Raw genomic sequence first — 21,629 nt, forward strand, 5'->3', positions numbered from 1 at the left:
ATTGTATATAGGCAAACTTTCAAATCTAGCAACTTAACAACTACAAAATGGGCCCATTTCTGGTCTGAGTTTTAAACTTTTACAAAAAAGCAGGCAAAATTGGTTTCTCAATAAATTCGAATCGTTGACGCTTTGGTAACTCTCTCTCCAACTCACAAAATGCAATCAATTCAATGGGATTTCAAGCACTTCTTTGCAAATAAATACAAATTATAAGACTTCAAAATAAAACAAAATAAAAAGATTTGTATAAATGTTGTCGTTTTTTTTTTTTTGAGATTTTTTTAGTTGTTTTCTTTTTTTGTTGTTTTTAATATGTAATATCGTTTTAAACATAAAAGTATAGAGTGTGCAAAAGTTACATTAAATGTTCTGCTTGTGCTTGTTGTTCTCGCTGCATAATTTACAAATTAAAAATTAATAATACAATACAAATCAAATTGTGTGCGGAAAATGTGTTCAAAATAACCAAAAACAAAATGAAATGAATATTTCTTAGTTACTTTTTTTGACAAAACACTGGGCTAAAGTTCTGCGTACACCACACTACAAATTTGCGTTTCGTATAAGTGTTAAGATTTCATTTTTTTTTTTTCCTTTTAAGTAAATTTGAGGAACGTTTATATGTATGCTGCGTATACGTGTGTTGCGTGTGTGTGTGTGTGTGTGTTTGGGAGTGCACTCAAAGGAAGCACCCAAATGTTGACAGTAAAAAACACATAAATTCTATAATATTCAATGCTTTTTTTATAGCGCACCGTGGTTCGTAATCAAACATTTTGCCGAACAAATTTTTGTCAGCTGCGCGCAAATTTTTCATAATTTTTGTTGTTTTTTTTTTTCATTCTTTATGGATTAGTTCTGATATATCAAATATTACGTGTTAGAATTCCAACTACGAGCTACATTTATAACTTCTCTTTTTTTTTTTTGCTGCTATACGTTCACCACATTTTCTTGAATAAGTTTTATAATATATGTTGTTTTTTTTTTTGTTCGTTATTTTCGGTTTTTGTTTTTGAATATTTTTGTGTGGTTTCTTATGAAAACACTTTTAGTTTTTTGTGTGTTTTTTTTCTGGTTTCGTTTCGTTTTTTGCGCTCCAAAGATTCTCGTTCTTGTTTTCAACTTAGAAATAGACACATTAAAAATTTCGTTTAATACATGAGAGCAAAAATAACAGAGCGTGAGGAACAATTATAATATTTAAAATTAAAAAAAATGAACTAAAAGTATGTAAATGAGGAAAAGAAGCGAGCACACAAATGGAAAATCCTTTACAAAATATAGCACAAAACTCGAATCGACTTTGGGCTTGGAAAGATCGTAATTGTGCTGTTCGAATGGTGGCGTTAGTATTTGGAAAGGAAGGCATACATGTAAAAAAGTGGACGCTCCACTGAGCCACAACTTGGAATTGGGAGGAGCGGAGGAGGAGTGGAGGAAGAGGAGCAGGTGAAGTAAAGAGGTCGCAAATTTCGCAGTTCGCTTTTCATGCGCAAAATACTTTTTCATAATATGTTTATAATATTAGTAAAGTAGTTTTTTATTTTTCTCCATATATGATCATCAACTCATCTTCGGCTGCAGCTTGGAGTCCGCCTAGAAATCTAGCAGTGCCACCTCCGGATTTTGCTGCTGTGGCTCCACATTGGGCAGCGCCTCTTGCGCCGCCTCCAGAGCATCGTGCAAGCCATTTCCATTCTGTTCCAGTTCGTTTATGCCATTGGCAGCATGAGTTGTTGGCTCAATCTCGACTGCTGGCGGTGCTCCTTCTGGTGCTCCTGGTGCTGCTTCTGGTGCTGCTGCAGCGGCTGCTGCCTTGGCCGGTGTGGTGCCTGTTGTTGTGGGTCGCTTGATTTTCATGCCAGCGGCTGGTGACGTCTTAGCGGTTTCTTTGGCTTTCGGTTTCAACGGCGAGCTGCTGGAAGCATTCTTCAGCGGCGACGACTTGCGCTGGGCGACGGCAGCACCGCTGCCCGCGGACAGCTGGGTGCGGCGCGTGCTGCTGGTGCTGCTGCCAACTGGCGCCGAGTGTGTAAACTTGGGCGCCGGACGCGCCGTGAAATTCTTTGTAATGGTCGTAGTTGTTGTTGTTGAAGTTGTCGTGTTGCTGCCGGAGCTGCCGTTGGCCGCGGCCGATCTGATGCGAGTGCTGCTGGTACTGCTGCTGGTAGTTGTGCTGGGCTTGGGCGCGCCATTGGCCAGCGGTTTAGTGGGACTGCGCGTTCCCGACAAAGTGCCAGTGGCTGGCGCCGTTTTGCGCAGCGTCGAGGACAAGGTGCTGCGCGGCGAAAGCGTCTTCGGCTTGGCAGCCAGTGTGGTGGAGCCAGTGCTGCTGCTGGTGGTAGCCGACTTACTGGCCGTCACCTGCAGCCGCGACTTGGTGGCTGTGGCCGTGGCTGTGGTGCCATTGCTGCTCGTGCCGGTTGCTGACTTGCGAACTGTGCTTGCGGTGCTGGTGGTGCTCCGTGCAGCGGCTGTTGTTGCCGGCTTGGCAGCGGTCTTGCTCAGGCTGCTGGCGGTCTTGCTGACCGGTGCTGTGCCCGGGCGTGCGCCGGCCAGCGTGCTGCTGGTGGAACGCGGTGCCGGCTTGCCAGCTGCATTGCTGGCCGTCAGCGGCTTGCGTGCGGTTGCGCTGCCCGTCTTGGCTGCAGTTGTTGTGGTTGTAGTTGTTGCTGTTGTTGTGGAAGAGCCTGTTTTGGCTGCGCCAGCAGCCGGAGCGGTGCGTGGGCGTGTTGCGGCCGGCTTGGACGCAGCAGATGCTGTGGCGCCCACTGTGCTCTTCTTGGTAATTGCGGCAGGCGACGGCTTCGCCTTGCCTGCTGCGCCGGTTGTAGTTGTAGTTGTTGCAGTCTTGCCGGCTGGCTTCTTGGCTGCATCAGTGGGGCTAGCCTTGATCTTGGGCTTGGCAGCAGGAGCAGCAGCAGCAGCTACAGCTGCAACAGTAGCGCCTGCTGCAGCTGCAACTGCTGCAGCAGCCACTGCAGCAACGGGTACATCAGCCACTGGTGCCACCTCGGCTGGCTCCTCAGCAGCAGCTGGCTCGCTGGGCTCACTGAGCAACACGGCAGGTGTCTCCTGCTGCACAGGCTCAGCAATCTGTTCCACAGCTGGCTCCGGTACGACCGGCTGATCCACAAGCGGCTCAATGTCGGCCACAGGCTTTGACGCTTCCTCATTGTGTGCTTCGGGTGTTGGCTCTGGTGTCTCAATGATGGCCAGGCCATTTGTGTAGGGTGCGGGCTCTGTGTTGAGAGGATGCGAATATGACACCTCCTCGATGAGTTCATCCTGCAGTTTCAGTTCGTCGTAGTTTGCTTGTGTTTCTTGTTTAAAAGCTGGTTCCTCCGCCACCTGTTGCAGCTCCTCCTGGAAGAGACGCTGCTGCGGTTGGGGTATAAAGTCTTCCTGCTGGCGCTGGTCCTCCTGGAAGAGCTGCTGATGCTCTTCCTGGAAGTGTTGCTGCTGTTCGTCATGCTGCTGCTCTCTCTGGATGTACTGCTGCTGTTCCTCCTGGAGATGCAGCTGCTGTTCCTCCTGGAAATGCGGCTGCGGCTCCTCCTGGAAATGCAGCTGCTGTTCCTGCTGCTGCTCCTCCTGGAAATGCGGCTGCTGTTCTTCCTGGAAAAGCGGCTGCTGCTGCTCCTCTTGAATGTGTTTCAGCTGCTGCTGCTCCTCCTGTAACTGCTGCTCCTTCTCCTCCGGGAAATTTGGTTCCTGCTCCTGGAAGAACTGTTGCGGCTCCTCCTGGAAGTTATGCTCCTGCTGTTGCAGCATGAACTGGTTGTCCAGCTCGTTTGAAAATTGCGCTTCGGTCTTAGGCAGCTTCTCTTCCTCGAAATCAAATGGATTGCTGGCCTCAGCTGGCTCCTCCTTATTGTGGACTCCAAAGCCGGTAGCTGTTATGAAATCAGCATTCTCCACCTGCAACTTAAAGAAAAGAAAAAGAAGCTGTTGAATATGTTCTGTTTGTGGATAAACTACTCGATAATTAAATACGAATGAGCAAAGCTCTTAACGCAGCACTTGCGATGCATCACACACAATGAATTTGAAATGTTAATACCCCCAGCAGATGATGACGATGATGATGATGACGATGATAATGATGACGATGACTAACAACAATCTGCCAAAAAACAAAAGGCACTAAACAATAACAACAACAACAATAGCAGCATTTGGATTCTGTCTGGCTGTCGTCTTCTTCACGCACAGATAATGTCGACATCGTCATCTCCCCTTCCCTGACCCACCCCCCTCCCCAACCTAAATGCGTCTTGTGCGCCCCGCTGTTGCCTGTCAAATCGATAAATGCAATGAGCCGGCACATGGAGCTAAAGTCCCTGGAAATGTCTTCATTTTTCGGGATTTGCGTTGGAAAAATATGGTAAAGATTTTAGCTTCTTTTTTCTTCCTTCTTTTTCGATTTTGTGTGTTTTGCAATTGTGCGTCAAGAAAATGTTACTTATGGTGTTATATATGTTATAGCCTGTTCCCCCAGCCTGTCAGTCTGTCGCCTCTCCAAGTGAGCCCTGAGTGCACTGCAAGCTATAAAAATAGCAGCGCCCACAAAGTACAAACTGAATTATATATATATATATATATATATATATATAAGCAAGTGCAAGTATTTATGGTTGTGGCGATGCCAGTGAAAATAAATCACCCAGCCGATGAATTTCCAGCTAAATAAATGAAAGATTCTTTCTGCCCCAATATCAGATGAGTAAGAAAACAAGATAAATAAACACAATTCATGCAAGTTCGTTCCAACCCGATTTAACAAAGTGTTTCGGGAATTTTTATTGCTTTCGGACAAAATTAATTCAACAATACATATAACAACCATTTTTTGTATTATAGAAAACCAGAATTTGTAGAAACTAAAGCGCTCTAATTAGCGAGCGTCTGCTGCATAAAACCAATTAAAGATATATATTTAAAAACCTCAATAAACCAGATTTAATATATTCAGGGTCACATTTATTTTATCGTACCATAGCATACACAAATATATATAAAATAATTGACATCATTCCCTTAAGTGTATGATTTCTGAATAAATTGTGGGCGGCCCCGAGAAGCATGCTATAAAAGTGTAAAGTATTGGAAATGCTGTTGCAGGGGGCAAAGAGCGAGAGAGAGAGAGGGAAAGAGAGGGCGTGCACTGTGCAGAGCAACAACCCTCAAATGAAGCACGCGCTTACAGCAGACAGCACACAGCAGATTCTGCTGCATATCAGCTGTATGTGCGTATTTGCGAGGGTTGTGCAAACACACACACACATGCACACACACGCACAACAACTCAAATTACTAATGCATACAAATTATGATAATGACATCAGCCGCGCGCTGAGGCGAACTTGTGAAAGTGAGAAAGCAGCTAGCATAGCGGCTGGCAATGTCATGACAATTGCTGCCATTGGGCAGCAACCGCCGCAACAACAACAACAACAACATCAACAACTACAACAACAACAACAATAACGAAGAGAAGCGACAGCAAACAGCGATGACATAGCGCGACACAGACACACACACACACACACACACAAACAGACGCACAGAAAGCAAAAAGTCAGATGACAGGAAGCGTGTACTGTGACACGGCGTTAGTTTTGGCGGCGCTGTCCAACAGGGTACAAATGTAGCGTTAACACTTTTTCCGGCACTTTTCTTCTAGCACGCAACGCAACACCGCAGCAGCAATCGCAATCGCCGTCGCAGTCGCGGTCGCCATCGCAGTCGCCGTCGCAGTCAACGTCGCAGTTGTAGACGCTTTAAAATGTCATTGACCAGCAAATGCCACCAGCCGGGGCCGCAGTTGCCCGTTGCCGGTGTTTTGTCGGTCTTGCTGCCCACTTTTGGCCCACTCGCGCAATTGCTGGCTTTCTTTTGTTGCTCAAGCGTAATGGGGCTAAAAGTGAGCTGAAGCCGAAAAAGTTAAAATCAAAATGAAAATGAAGTAAAAGAGAAGAAAAAGCATGAACCGTTTAAATCGCAGCTTAGTCACCTTATATGTAGATGACTCATCAACAGCAGCCAGCAGAATTCATTAATTAATCAGTGGTTTAAAATTATGCAATGCCAATTGCCATTTATAAATAACCCACATTTAACACTCTCTACCTCTCTCCTCACACACTCTCACGGGTGCACTAAGACAGTTTGGCATTTTATCAGTCCAAACCATGCGTCAGTGTCGAACGAGCTGGCAACGCTGCGAAGCTGCCAACTTTGCCGGCCGGCCGGCCTGCCTGTTTGCTAAACGTTTCGACCTGTTTTGCTTTTGTGCAAAAAAAAAAAAAGGTGCCTTTTTGCAAACTCTAATTCTGTTGGTACATGTTCATATGTATATGTATGTATGTGTGTTTGCAGCAACTAGGTTTCAAATTTGAGTGCATGATTTTTTCTATTATTGACAAATGATTTTGACACTTAAGACGAGCAACGGCGCCAGGCAAATCTTGCCAGCAGCGGCTACAACAATGGACGCAACTTATTCATTGACGGCGGCGTCGCTGCTGGTGGGTGAATTATGTGTATATGTATAAGTGTGTTTGTGTATGTTTCTTTCTGCTTGCTTCTCTTGTCATTTTGCACAAAAATAAAACAATAACAAAGCAAAACAAAACGCAACGATGACATCAACATTTTCAGTATCCACTTCTCTCATTTATACATGCACACACACGGCGAATTTTAATGCTGATGATAATTGTGAAAAGTGCGCAGCAAAAGAAGAAATTGCACGAACGTTGCCAGAGTTGACGTCAACCGTAGGCAGAGCAAAAGAGGGCGAACGAATATTGAGTGTGAAGAGCAGAGAGCAGCAAGGTAATCAAGATCAGCCGACTGTGGGGAGAGTTGTGCTTGTTCTTGTTTGTGTGTGCGACCGTGCAAATTGCTGAAAATCAAAAACAAAATTGGGCCATAAGCAACAACAATAACAGCGCACACACACACACACACAAATCAAGTTCAACAGATGGCGCACATTTGCATTTCGACTGGCCATGGGGGCGCTTTAGTTCGATGTCGCCAGGGGCAGGTGGCGTTGGGGCTGGCTATAACTTTTCAATGCGTCCAAAATGGCACAGCAAACAACATGCAAAGACAATTTATAGAGTCGCAAATTTTTGCGCAAAGCCAACAAATCACTTGAATTATTGAATCGTCGTCGACGTTGTTGTATCACATGGCTCGTTAGAAAACCAAACTGGGCAACCGAACAGACGACAGTGGCCATTAAGCGCATACAAATATGGCTTGCAGTAAGCTGACAGCAGGGTCTAACTCTTTTTGGCCATACGCACACTTACATTATGCATATTATAAAAACAATAAAATAGCTAAATGCCTAATAATGTGCAAAGAGAGAGAGAAAGAGAGGCGGCGAGCGGCGCAATGACTAAGCTCGCGCTGGGGCGGTGGCAAAAGACAGCGACCACAAACTATAAAAAACAATGCCAAATTAAGCGACAGCAGAAGACACACGCACACACAAACATGCACATAAAATAATGTGCGTCTATGTAATTTCTATTTATAAATGTTTGGGCACACTCAATGTAGTTGACACAAGTAAAGGAGCCAAAATCTATTAATTGAGCATGCAATCTACACTCTCTTTGCCGCTCACTCACTATCGCGCTCTCTTTCGCAGCCTTTGATGTGTTGCAGCTACTTAACTGTGCAATAATAACAAGCACTGTGCGCTGCACTGTTACTGTTACTGTAACTGTTACTCTTGGTACATAATGCTAATGATGTTGAAATTGTGTATGTCTGTGTGTGGCAAGCAACAGCAGCAGCAGCAGCAGTAGAGGTAGCAGCCAGTGCGCACCACATGCAACTGCAGCACGCAACATGTTGCCAATGTTGGCAGTCTGCCTATATGGTTTTTTCTCTCTTTGTTTTTTGGTAGCAGCTCATGCTGCACATCATTAATCTTCCAATGTTGATTAATGCAACATTTTATGCTATTTTCATTATTTTTCTACACATTTAACAACAAAACAAAAAACAGTGCTGCAGCTGAGGCATGAAACCAACGCCAGGGGGCGCCCTTTGTGTATTTAGTTTTTTGCTTGATTATTTCTTCTTAGTTATAATTGATTTTTTGTATTGCCTTAATCTTCTAGTCTTGCTCGCAGAGCGGAAATGATACAAGTCTAGAAAAATGCACCTCGATACAAACTGTGCTCTGCCTGCACCACGAATTGAACATTTTGCTTAGTCAGCTACGAATTCCAATCAATTGGGAACAGTTGCGCTGCACTAGTTTGGCCAACAGACCGGGAAAGTCAAAATATAATTTGGTCAATTAGTGAACAGAGCTGCGACAGTTACGCCAACTCATCTGGCTCGAGTCGACTGACTCAATGAATTATGGCGACGCCATTCATAAAAGAATTAATAAGCAATAAAAATAAATAAACAAGTTGGTACACCGCGCGTATTGTGTAGGAAAACCGGCAAGTGGCCATGGCAACAGTTTTTCGCAAACAAGACAACAGACAAAAAGCATAAAAACATAAAAATAGATCAGACCCAACACAGCACCTACTAAAGATTTGCGAAACCACGTTACATATATGACATTTATAATGGTGTGACAATTATGAAGTAGTCCGCCTAAAATTATTCGCTGGGCTCCGAGTCACCAGTGGCAACGTGGCATGCAACCAATTTTTGCAAAACCAGAGAAAAGTACACACAAAACGGAATGACTAACATGGGAACGTCGAAGAGTAAATACCCTTTCATACATATGATTTAGCGAAATGTGTCTATACTATAACATTGTTGTCAGAGAAGCTCTATAATCTGATTTGAGACAGTATGTTAGGATTATGATAAAGCTCGTAATGATATAGACACTTGAAAGATATATAATATTGATATCTGATATCTTTTATATCAGACAGAAGGACCCATGCAAAGCTTCGAGAAGATAGATGAAGCAGATCGACTAATATGGCGGCTATATCGACTTGGCTGTAGTTACTGTTGAAGAATATATATATACCTTATTGGTTTGAGAGACTTCTTTGCGTTACACACAAGGTGACATAAGTAAAATACCCCCATCAAGGGTATAAAACATAGCACAAGAATAGAAAGTTAATTAAGTTTTATTTCGCGCCGTTGCTTTTTGAGCTCTAGAGAGTTTATTTTCCATACTTTTCGCAGGTTTCAAAAGAAAAGCCCAACGCGACGCTGTCGTCAGTTGTTCATACTGAATGCTAATGCTGGTAATGATGATGATGATCATGATGTTGATGATGAACGAGCTGGGCCGCGTCGTTTGTTCTGCGGTCGGGTTTGGACCTTTTCGCGTTTTATGCAGATTGTCTGTCTGTTGCTTGGGGAAAATTTGTGAAAGGTTTGTCCAAAATAAATATGAGAAAATGTCTATTGTAATTCGCTTTAGAAACCGCAAGACAAGTTGGGACATATTAACTATTCGCTTGCGACTTTGGATTTAAGATTAAAGAAAGCTAGCTGGAAATACCATTAAAATGGCTATATATATATATATATATATATAAGTATATATATGGGAGCAAAGATAAATAAATTGCCAACATTTTGTGATTGATTAAGGTATTTTAATTGGATGTACATTTCTAGAGTTCTAGACTGGTTCCATTATGAAAGTAGCCTGTCTGGTAATGGTAATTCAGTCAGAGCATATTATAATTCAAATCAAATGGAGAATTTCGATAAAATAAAGTTTTTCGATTTTAATATCCGTCTGTGCTTCTCTACAAAATAGTCCCGAGTTAAAAAGCCTATTGTTGAAGCCAGAAATCCCAAACAGATTGAAAAATATATACATAACAGTTCGGGCGGAATTCACTTTATATAAAAAGCTAAAAATTTTCATTCAATTAATATGACTGGGCATCTTTGGAAGGGAAGTGCTTTTGGTCTGTTAAATTTATTATTTAAACGACCGGCAGATAAATGGGAAGCGCTTTAATTTGCCAGTATGAATGTTGGAGGAGTTTTGCTCGAGTGAAAGGCTTTTAATGGGCAACAAATTGCGCCTATTGCCCTCTCGAGTTTCAATGCACGCTCGTTAATCCATTGGCAATTGTTGATAAAGATGCGGTCACAATATCAAAACCCAAAGCAAAAAAAAATAAATAATCCGATAAATAAATAAAGAAGAAAACAAATGTACATACTATAGACATTTATATGCATATGTATTTGTAGCAAAGAAATGCAACAACAAAGACAAAAGCATATTGGCGCGCCGACATGAAACAGATTCAGCTGCGCTTTTGTGAAAGTATTCAACGGATACGTAGCGCACGAAAGAACCAAAAGATACAATTACAATATGGCCAGGCCAGACCACTAGACCACATTGCAGTGAGCCACATGAATGGTTATAGATATAGATACATTAGAATGGCGGCGGCCGTTGCCATGAAATTGACTGCTTTTGTTGGCCAAGTGCCTGAATAGTTGGCTGACTCACGCGGAGGCAACGTGAATTAGATACAGAGACTGACGTACTGCCAAGCCAAAGCCAACATGGATAAGCGGCAACTGGACGCATGTAAAGAAAAAAAAATCATAATAGTGCAAAATTATGATATAGATACTTCAATACTACACTGAGGGGCCTCTACGGCTGTTTTAGAGGCCAAAAGAAATTGTTAATAGCGCAAATGGTAATGGTAATACAAAAAAAAGTGTATATATATATATATACATATATATATGAAAACACCTGGCCAACTAAGACGCTAGTCGTTTGGCCAGCGCACGAACATTGTTTCGGTTTGGCAGCACGGCTAACTAAGCCAGGCCCCTCTCGCAAAGCCTTCCCATAGAGCCACGATTACTACCACTTCTGCCCATTCTTGCTTTATGAGTTCTTTAACATTGGCCGTGCCCCACGGGCAGACAAAGGCTGGGCAAATGCCCGACGGCTAATGGCCAGGCCATCGTCTCTTGCGGCGGTTGGTTGTCTTTGCCAAGTGCTTTACACACTCTTAGCCAAATCCAGCAATTGCAAGCCAAATGCAATCAGCTCTGGACAATTTGAAAGGCAGTTAGTTTAGCGCAGCAAAACTCTTTCGACTGTCATTGCCCTGCCCATATTTTTCACAGCCTGCCGATAGGCGAGACGCCCATATTATTACTTGACGTACGTAGCTGTAAATATTGTTTATACCCTTGCTGACGGTATTATAGTTATAGTACGCATCGAAGGACGTCCCCCAAACCGAATAAAGAATATATATTCTTTAATAGTAGCAACTGCCAAGTCGATATAGTTGTCATATCTGTTTGTCTATGCAAAAGATTCTGTGCATTTGAAGATATTGTCAAGAAACAAATACAAAGATATCAGACGATCGTATAGCTCCAGTTCATATAACTAAACAATCGGTTCATGTTAAAACAACTTCCTTGATTTTCAAGATAGCCTCAAATAACTTGGCATTTACGACCTTCCAGCTCTGCACATTTGAGAAAACTTAACATATCTGCAAAAACCTATCAAATATGACAGCTACAGAAACTATCTTATAAAAGAATTTCCAAGTCATATGCCTGCAAGGTATTCAATATTCGGCGTTCCGAAAAAACTATTCGTTCTTGACTTTTTTTCGTTACGTTTCGTCTTACGTTTTTTGCGATTAATTAAACTAAATTGACCTGCAGGTTGGGTTGTATGACAGAACCGGTTCCACATCATATTCATCATTCTTAGAATTTTTTGCACATTTCTTTTTTGTGCTTTTTGTTATGGTCAACATGAGCCGAGCAGCTTTAGGGCCTGAAGATCGGTGGGCTGGACGGTAGTTAACAATTTAGCTTGTTTATGGCGAATATTTCGCAACTAATAGATACTTCCTATCTGCACTCGCCCTGTGCGGCTTTCACAAGGCATTCAGCTAGATAACTTGTCTAAATTTAGAGCTGCTTTCTTCCCATTATATCATGGCTTAATTTTATCAAGGCATGTTTAACTCGACTATGATTAATCGAATGCCAACTGCTGGCCAAGCGGTAAATTCTTTGAGCTCTGCTATTGCAGATAAGAAAGTTTGGTTCGTAGCGCTCTATGCTAAGTTTCTTAAGTATTTCAAATAGTTTCTGGTATGAGCTCATTATGGTGCTGTCATCTTAGTTAGTCATATTTAACAAATACCCAAACTATCTGACTTTCATGGAATGTTATATATTATTATATTGCCTAGTTAAAGGCAATTAATGTCAGATTTGTTTTGTAGTTATAAAATAAGGTAAATAAAGAACAGGTTTTGAAGTTTGCAATCCCTTGCTTTTATATTGTTGTCTGCTTGAATTTATAGATATCTTAAATAATACATAATTGGATTATTCATTAAGACGAGAACTCATTTTTTGTTTCCACTTTTAAGAAGATTTGAAATATTTTTTCTTTGGCTTTTTATTACTTGTATGGCATTCGAAAGGAGTCGTATTCTTCGCTGGAACTGATGCTTGTACTACATAAAGCTCATTCGAAGCAGCCCATACAAAAAGTTAAAGTCCGTCCACTGATCTTCATAAAACGCCGGGAGCCTTGTGCATGTCTCCTAAATGGCTGTCAGAGACGCACAATTCCACTTAAAAATACAAATAGCTTAACGTTAGGCAAATTACTGTACATCGTCTACGGTTCGCTCCTGCGGCACATGCAAGTTAAGAGCATTATCTACTCGAGCTGCTGCAGGAATAGATTGTGCAGAAGCAATCGCCATGGACTCTGACGTTTCCAGAGAGATGGATCACCTCTGGAAATAGCTAGAGACCGCTGAGCAAATCTGGCCTGCACAAAATGACTTTCAATTAAAAACACTTTTGGAGCACTTGGCTGTGACACCCCAGCAACAACGATTAAAGCCTATTTATAAGACCAGAGCCCCGAGCTGCTTGCGAACTGTCGACTATTCCAGGCGATTTTTTGTGCCGCCTCGCCACAGGCTGGAGCGGATGGGGGGTTACATGATGCAGTCAGCCGTCAGCGCTGCAGGGGCCACAAAATGCATTGCGACATTTTGTCGCCCATTTTAGTAATTATTTTTACATATTTTTCGTTGCTTTTACATTTTTTTTTTTTTTTGAGAAGCTATTGAACTTGGCACAGGGTTGAAATTTTAAAAATAAATTTCAACTCGTAAACGCGGAGGAGAACATGCATAAATTGCATTGCATTGCAGTGCAGTGTAGAAGCAGGAAGCAAAAAATGTATCTGCAAGTGCGAGTATCTGCGAGCGGGCCAAGCGAAAGTGTCGCCTACAAACACATACGCATACAAATATATTATAGAATGGGGTGCACATATATGTATGTATATATATGCCCATTTGACAGTGTAAATTTAGATAGCGCATATAGCAAGACTGGGCAAGCGAGAGGCCATGCGATTACTGCAAAGACAGCCGCATGCAAAATGAGATATTGTATCTGCAAGATAAAAAGCACTTCAGCTGCTGCTGCTGCACAGAGCCCCCATTTCTTTTGAACTGCAAAACGTAAAATGCTGCAATTAGACGCCGCCAAACGGCTTCAAGTGGCATGACTCCAGCTACAGCCACAGCCACAGCCACAGCCACAGCTTCAGCAGCATCTTCAGACGTGTGCTCTTACCATTTTGGCAATCAGACTTCAGTCAACCTACACAATGGCAATAGCAATCATATTGCAGCAAGATTTCTGGCCGTCGCCGTCGTCTCGCAATTGTTCTGCTTTTGGCTTTTGGGGCCTCCTCCTCGTTGGGAGACCGCAAAATGAAACTCGTTTTGCGCACACACAGCCACGGACACACTCGCACACACACACACACACACACACACACACACATGCACACTTGGCCAACTCTTGTACATTATTTACCAACTTTGTCTGACGCCTGATTTTTTTACTTTTTTTTTTTTTTGCATTTAGGCTGATTTTGGGCGTCAGTTGAGCTACATATATACTTCTCGTACTTTCGTACTTAGGTGGGCAGACAAGATATGTTGAAGCACGCTCCTCACACACACACACACACACACACCCAGAGAGAGCGACAGATACTCGTATCTGTATCTCTAAGCACTTGTTCGTGTGGGCAGACGAGGCTGGGCGTAGGATTGGCGTAGACGCCAAATGCGCTTACGTAGAGCTCAAAGCGGACCACCCGTTGCCCAAACTGCATGCGATGGCAACAGCAACAAGAGTAGCGCTTATAGAAAACAACACACTCATGTGTGTGAGTGTGTGTGTGTAAACTAAATTACAAACGAAAAAAAAAAATTGAAGAAGCAAGCAATTTTAATTGAGTTAATAATCTTAATGGATTTTTCAAACTTAATTACCAGTTTGTGCTTATTGAGTTTTTGTTGCTGCTGTCTGTTATTATTTTTATTTTTAATGTTTTTTTTTTTTGAGCAATTTTCGACACAATTATTGTTTAAAATAAGAGCAACTGAACATTACACTGTTAAGACACTATAAAGACTTTGACAACGTCTGTTAAGCCACTGTTAAAATCGTTAACAGCGTGTTAACGGATGCGTTATCCTAAATTGTTTAGATGAAAATATATATTTTATGATATTTGTTGTATATAAGTTATGCAACTTCTATCTTCTAAAAACGACCTTCATTTACACTGTTTTTCAATATTTCATTGTTTAGTTCGTCTATTGCGTTAGTCAGACATGTGTTTCCTTATTTTAAATATATTTATGGACGCGCTGCGCTCAATTATAACAAAAATAGCTTACGTTTTTTCTGCTTGCTACTGTGTTGCTGTCCATCAATTGTCAGAAAAATCGTAATAATAAAGAGCATTTGTTTTGCTATGACGATGATGACGATGCTAATTTATGTAAATTGCACAAATTTTAATTAAACACAAGTTTAAACAAATGTCATGCGAATTGTGGCGAAAGTTTGCAACAAAAGCAACAACAAGCAAAAAATAGAAACAATAAAATTTGTAATTTTATTCAGTAGTTTTATGAATGTGTGGGAACTTAGAGCCGCAGGCCCCGGCTGAGTCATAACTCAGACGCGTGAACTTTTTTATCAGCTTGTTTGTGTTCAGAGTCTAGAATCGAAATGCACCCGAAACGCCCGCATGTACATACATACATATTCATATACACTTACATACATATGCATGCACAAACGTAGGTATTTTGTCGCCTGAATAGCGCCGTTTAATATTATAAATAGACTCAGCGATAAGACAGCGCGCAATTTTAATGGCGCTTAGAAAAAATCATTTTGTTTATTTGATTAATCAAGCAAATGATTATTTGCCGATTACTGTTATTTAACAGCATGCGGCTTAACAGTGCCGCTAATTGGCTACGCCTGCACAACTTATTCGCCAAGCGGCATTTCAAATAGCTTCTGATAAGAAACAGAAACAGTAAAAAAAAAGCCAAATCAAGAGTCGAACAACAAAGCCTTTTGAGCGCCCGGTTTTGTTTACAAATTCACCGCGACTCCGATTGGTGACAAGCTGTCTGTTACGCTAATTGCTGTTGTTATTCTTGTAGTTCTGCTTTATGTTGGAAACAGAAAATAAACAATATAAATTTGTGACGGACACGGAATAAAAGCAGAGCAAAGCGAAAAAAAATATATATATATATATTTCAATCAACATGTAAATGGATATACCTTTGCGTGCGTGCTATCTTTGTTTAGGCAAAATACCACAAAATATGTAATAATAAATAAGAAAAAGACACAAATCATGTTGGTAAATAATATGCAAAAACAAGCGGCGAAAATGAAAACGAAGAGTTGGTGGTGGGGGAGCAGGAGGGGTAGGGTATGCATGAAGAAAGCGTTTTGTTACAGGCGTAAATTATACACACAACGAAACTCCCACAGGAAGTTCGATAGCAGCACAAACAATGCCCAGCAGCAGTAGCAGCAGCAGCGTCGACTGCAGCAACGGCGGCGGCGGTGCAAGACAAAGCACATACATACAAAAAAATCATAAAATATTGTATTAGTACATGTCTGTGTGCTTGTATGTGCCATGCAAGCGAAAACCGTATATGACCCAATTAAGTGAACCCAAGCGCTTGTGTAATTATGAAAGCTGTGTCTGTGTGTGTGTATAAATGTATACGTGTTTGTGTGCATTGGAGCTGGAATTTGCAACGAAGCGAAAAGGTTGCCACTCTTGCCGAAGTCGTTGTTTCTGTTTATATTGTTGTTGCTGTTGTAGTTGTTAGTGTTGGTCATGCAGATTGCAGACAGCGGCGAGAGCGCCAGCGACAGAGAGCAAGTTTGAGGGGAGTTTGGCAGACGCTCTCACACTAACATACACATATACAAGAAATGCATTAAGCCGAATCGTTGACCGCAAGCTCTGCCAGCAGCACAATATCCAATTGGAACGGAAATCAAATACCGAAGGCAGATAACAAAAAAACACCTCAAATAAAACACGGTAGCAAAAATAACAAAAACCAAGTGGCCAAATGGCGACAATAATATTTTATCTAAAAGGCAAGAGGTCAACAGCATAAAGTGCTGCCACACAAAAGCCGCAGTAAAGCAGAGGAAGTGGTATAAGCAAAAAGGCAATAAAAATAGCAGCAACAACCCTTGGGTTGCCCTTAATTATTTAAAAATGGAGTTTAAAGTACACACAAACACACGCACACACAGACTAACGTACGTACTTATAGGCGCATAATAACCCCACCCAAGAGCAGCTTAATCTTTGGCACCAAACACCTCACACACACGCAAAGCACAAGCAAAGCACTTGCATGTCCTGCTGAGTGTGTCAGAACGGAAACGTGTAGACAGGCAAGTAAGAGAGAGAGAGAGAGAGAGAGAGAGAGAAAAGGAGCGTAAGCGAGCGAGTTAACGGAACACACCCTAGCGCTGACGTTCTAAAAATTGCATTAGCACTTGCAGAGAGAGGGAGCTAAAGAGCAAGAGAGCGCGTAATGGGGAATACCGTAAAGAGAGGGACGCCAAAATGCATGCAGACAGCTGTGTGCACAGAAACAAAGAAGTATACCAACAAATTTAATGATTTCTCCTGGCCCAGGTGAGTAGACACATGGCAAGGACAAGCATATAGGGCGGACGATATGGCTACGATAGTGACAACAAAGAGGAAACACGTCGGAAACTGAGACGGGGACGTAAAAACACACACACACACACACACACACACACACAGCCACAGACAGGGTGCAGGACAAATGACGAGTGTATAATGACGTTTTTGACAAATACGTAATGTTCCAGAATGACTCATTCAGTTGTATCTAGAGATGGGCGCGGCTCCACCTTTGTCTGTGGCGTGACACGACACTCAAATAAGTTTAAGGTTATGATTTTATAATAGCAATTAATTATAAGTTAGTATGCCAACAAAAATATTTATATATTCATAAAATTGATTTTAATATCAAATTCTTATTAGACTGTGTGATTTCATAGATCGTTCCAATTAGCCTGATTTAATTAGAATTTCAGAATTCGGACTTTCTACAATCATGTGTTAAACACAAAAGAAAGTAAGATTTTTTTTTTGGGGATTTTAATGTTTTATGTATCTCTAATTTCTAGAGTTTTTTTTCTCGTGCTTTAAAGCTCTGCTTTTGTCAAGTCACGCGACCATCTTCAGTTTAAAATCTACTGTAAGCTTACCTGGGGCGGAGCACCGGCATTGAAATGATTGTCCAAGTGGTCCGAGAACAAGAGTGGCTCCTGCTGCTGCTCCTTTGTTTCTTCGACAAGGTGTTTCTCCTCGGTGGAGGAGGACAGAGGTGACGGTGTTATGTCCACAATGTCTGCCTGCTCTGGCTGGAGCTCAAGCGTGGTGGTCGTGGCTGTTGCAGCCGCTTCTTCGTGTTCTGGCGAATCCGGACTGAACATGGGCGCACTGGTGTCCAGTAGCAGACTCTGCTCATGATCGTGATCCTGTTGAGCGAATGCATCACTGGAGGTGTGCTCCAAATAGAAAGAGGCCTGCATGGGATCGATCAGCTGACGTGGCTGTTGCTGATGCAGCTCCTCAATGGAGGGCGATTGGGAAACAAGCTCCTTCTCCTCCACATTGAGCAACTCCTTCTCCTTGAGCGGCTCCTCGCCTGGCGTCTGCTGCGGCAGCGTTTGCACCGAATTCAATATGTCTTCAATTGGGGCATTCGAGTTGGATTCGCCGTAAATGGACTGCTTCATAATGTCGTCTTGTAGCTGAGTGGGCACAAAGTTCTTATCTTCATGTGACTCCTGCAACTCCAAGCTTGCATCCAAGTCGGCGTCCAAATCAACGCTGGTCTCCGGACCATGATCGATGCGCTGCTCCAGCTGCTGATAGATCTCGCTGCCATTCTGGAGCTGATCGGCGGTAGTCAGATCCGCTTCGCCGGGGAACGTGTCATCCTCCTGCTCCAGCTCGTGCGGACGCCTGTCGGCTCCATTGTCGAACTCGCACTCATCGGGCAGCGCAATGGTGTCCATGTTGCAGTCGCGTGCTCCTTTGCGTGGACTCTCAGCGACCAGATCGTCGGCCAACAGTTGGCGCCCCAACGTCTGCAGTGGCTCGACAGGTGCCGGCGAAGCTGGCTGCGAGCCAAAGTGTGGCACAAATTCAACAGCATTGGGATTTAGTTGCGAGTGCGGCTCCAGATCCAGCTCCAGATCTAGCCCAGCCGGTTCCTGGCCAGTTGGATGGACATTCTCCTTGTTATCAAAGTGTTCTGCTTGTACATCGCTGGCTAGTTGTTCCGGTTCTTGTTGTTGTTCGCTGAGACTGCTAGTGCCATAGGTGGTTGCCACGGAGCTTGGCTCATCCTCCTCATCTGCGTCCGCGTCATCTGGCTGCAGTTGCTCTGCTTTTGGCAGCGACACCTCCTTTGGCTGCGGCTCCACTTCGCCCGTGGTTGAAGTTGTGGTCGTGTTCGAGTTGCTTGAAAAGTCGCCATCATGCTTAATCACCTCGACGTCCTCTTCTTCTTCGGCAGCTGCAGCAGCAGCAGCTGCTCTGAAGCCGGCTGCGCTGCCAACGCCATTGCCCAGGCTCAAGTCCATGCCGAGCGACATGTACGCGTCGCTGCTGCTGCCAACTGCGACGCCGTTGCCGTTGCCGTTGCCAACACCAATACCAATACCATTGCCAACGCCAACGCCAAAGGCGACGTCGACGTCGGCGTCGCTAAACTTTTCGCCGTAGAATTGATGTTGCTGCTGCTGCTGCTGCTGTTGTTGCTTTTCGCTCTGCTGCACTTCTTTTATGTACTTCCATTCTTCGTCGTCATCGTGCTCACCAGACTTGGGGCCAATGTTGGGCACCAGCTCGGCAGCAACGTCTACCGCATTGCCGGCGCTGCCAGCGTTTTGCAGACTCTCCGCAAGGCGATTTTGCAAGAAATTGTCGAAGTGCGCGTTATCCTCGTGTTCCATTTTGATGCAGCAGCTGCTTTTTAACTTTTGCAATAATCAATTGCTATTGGTGTTTTTTTTTTCCTTCTTGTGTGTTTTTAGTTTTTCGATTTCTCCGTATTTTTTTAAAGATGCCAACCAAAAAAAACTGATGTGATTCAGTTTGTGCTCTCGCTTAGTCGTGATTCACACGCCGCTTCTTGGCTCTTCTATCTTGCGAATTCTCCTTTTGCTCTTGCGCCGCACCGCCTCTTACATACACACACACACACGACAAAGAGAGAAACACGCACACACTCAAACGAACAGCCGCCAATCACGAAATGCTTCTTCTTTTTGCGCAGTCCTGCTTCCCAAATGTGCTCACAAATTAACTGACTTTTAACGCGCACGCAAACACATTAATTTTAATTTTAACAAACAGTTCAATGTAGTGTAAAGTCTAAACAAATCGCAATTCAAACTTTTCTATATTTTCAGTTATTTTTGAAAATTACTTTGCCCACCGATTCTTGCGCACATACGACCTTCCAGCTTTAAAACAGAATTCACAATGTTGTGCGCGATACAAGAATTCGATATACTAGAGATGGTAGCAGGGTATCGATTTTGTGTTTGTATGGTGAATATAGGTGTTGAATACAGAATACTCAAAAGATATCGATGAGTTACTCGATTATAATTTTACTTGAATATTCACAAAGTTAAGCCCGCTACCAACTTCACTTCAGTTAAAAATTCGGGAAAATGTAATCATATTTATTTGGCGGCAGTTTTGATATGCTGGTCTTATATATTTAAATAAATGACATCGTTTTTGATCTTACTACACAAATAAGTCTGACTAAATCTGCTATAACTAATAAAATTAGCCAATCAAAAAGCAGAACTATGAATTAAATGTAGTTGAGACTTTAGCGCTTGATAATTCAACATTGTTGCTCGCAGCCACGAGTCCTTCACGCTGAAGCGTTGAAACGGTTTGCTATTGCTTACGTGATTCCTATAATACTTATCGTAAATCATTTTAATTACAGCATTTTGTACAGTAGTAGACTGACGATTCATGTCTTTCCACCCGCTGCTACACCAATCAGAATCTCCGTATAAACAATTCATGTTGTCCTCGATAAAATCACCGTCGTCCCACCAAGGCGGCACGCCGTCAACTTTTATGCATTCTTGTAAACGGACTTCTTCTTTCTTCTCAAATTCAAAAATCACCTTCATGTACTTGACGCCAACATTACAGCCTGATCCTGGTGGCAGGCCTAGGGCTGCTGCGATATCATCCCACTCATCCACATCCAGAGCTCCTCCTCGAGCTTTCACCAGTGCGTACAATCTAATAAATGGCATTAAATCAATTTATATATATATTTCTTCATTTAAACTTGCATACTTGAACAGATTCACGCTGCGCTCTAGTATCTTACATTCGGCCTTTAGGCCACTTCGCTTAAGGAAATTCCTCTCCTGTTGCTGCGGCGTGCTCCAAAACCAAAGCGATGAATTTGCGGATTGTTCCAGTGGCTGCTGCACAGTCTGCTCCAGCTTTGGATTATGCTCTAAATTGAACATGGACTTCTTTGTAGAAGGCAGCTCATTCTGCTGATCTGCTTGTTGGCTAGCTGCAACCTGTTGCTGTGTTTTTACCGTCGATTCTGTATGCTTTTTACTTATATGTCTCATTAAATTGTGAAGTGATCCGGCGGCATATTTGCAGTGCGGACACGGCTGGCACTGCGATATTGGTACCTTGCCCTTGTCATGATTCCGTTCATGTCGTTCTAGGTTATATGCCCTGTTGGTAGTGTAGCTGCAGCCTCTTCTGCTGCAATGCAGATGCTCTCGCGGATTGTTCATTTCGAACAATGTTTACATATTTAGCATACCATCTATGTGCCGCCTGCCAACAATCGTAAAGTAAATAAAAATATATCGATATATTTCCGTGACAAATCGTGTTTTATTTGAAGGATGCGATAAATTGATTTCATGCAATGCATTCGCATTAACATTTTGTATTATTCAATTTGATTTTTGAAGTAATGCTAGGGAAAGGATTGTGGGTAACTAAATCAGAATAATATTATTTATAATAAAATAAATGTGTTAGTTTTAAATCATTTTTAGTTAGTTTTTACTTACGGTAACGTATATCGATTTTTTTTCGATTATTACAGGCTCAATCTTTAAATGCGACC

General features: G+C 42.6%; 2 protein-coding genes across 3 annotated transcripts; both read right to left on the reverse strand.

Moving 5' to 3' along the window:
• Nucleotides 1-1,029: 1,029 nt before the first annotated feature.
• LOC115772124 (205 kDa microtubule-associated protein) lies at nucleotides 1,030-19,947 on the reverse strand. 2 transcript variants are annotated; one of them, XM_030718100.1, is made up of 2 exons: nucleotides 17,686-19,947; nucleotides 1,030-3,927 (listed from the first exon to the last, which is right to left on the reverse strand). In XM_030718100.1, the coding sequence occupies exons 1-2, from the start codon at nucleotides 19,441-19,443 to the stop codon at nucleotides 1,603-1,605; spliced, it is 4,083 nt and encodes a 1,360-aa protein (XP_030573960.1). In that variant the 5' UTR covers nucleotides 19,444-19,947; the 3' UTR covers nucleotides 1,030-1,602. The 2 variants fall into 2 exon arrangements, with proteins under 2 accessions (XP_030573960.1, XP_030573959.1); XM_030718099.1 differs by having other exon boundaries at nucleotides 1,030-3,933; nucleotides 17,686-19,946.
• A 136-nt stretch (nucleotides 19,948-20,083) lies between these two features.
• Nucleotides 20,084-21,353, reverse strand: LOC115772126. The gene is made up of 2 exons (XM_030718104.1): nucleotides 20,825-21,353; nucleotides 20,084-20,767 (listed from the first exon to the last, which is right to left on the reverse strand). The coding sequence occupies exons 1-2, from the start codon at nucleotides 21,286-21,288 to the stop codon at nucleotides 20,299-20,301; spliced, it is 933 nt and encodes a 310-aa protein (XP_030573964.1). The 5' UTR covers nucleotides 21,289-21,353; the 3' UTR covers nucleotides 20,084-20,298.
• Between the last annotated feature and the right edge of the window lie 276 nt (nucleotides 21,354-21,629).

This window comes from Drosophila novamexicana, unplaced genomic scaffold (genome assembly GCF_003285875.2).
Source record: "Drosophila novamexicana strain 15010-1031.04,08,12 unplaced genomic scaffold, DnovRS2.1 tig00000108-arrow-pilon, whole genome shotgun sequence".
Taxonomy (NCBI): domain Eukaryota; kingdom Metazoa; phylum Arthropoda; class Insecta; order Diptera; family Drosophilidae; genus Drosophila; species Drosophila novamexicana.

Excerpts from the sequence above, each read along its gene's own strand:
- LOC115772124 (XM_030718099.1), bottom strand. The coding sequence starts at position 19,443 with ATGGAACACGAGGATAACGCGCACTTCGACAATTTCTTGCAAAATCGC. Across the intron at positions 3,934-17,685 it reads ATGCCGGTGCTCCGCCCCAG|TTGCAGGTGGAGAATGCTGA; the intron begins GTAAGCTTACAG and ends CTTTTCTTTAAG.
- LOC115772126 (XM_030718104.1), bottom strand. The coding sequence starts at position 21,288 with ATGAACAATCCGCGAGAGCATCTGCATTGCAGCAGAAGAGGCTGCAGC. Across the intron at positions 20,768-20,824 it reads CGCAGCGTGAATCTGTTCAA|ATTGTACGCACTGGTGAAAG; the intron begins GTATGCAAGTTT and ends GCCATTTATTAG.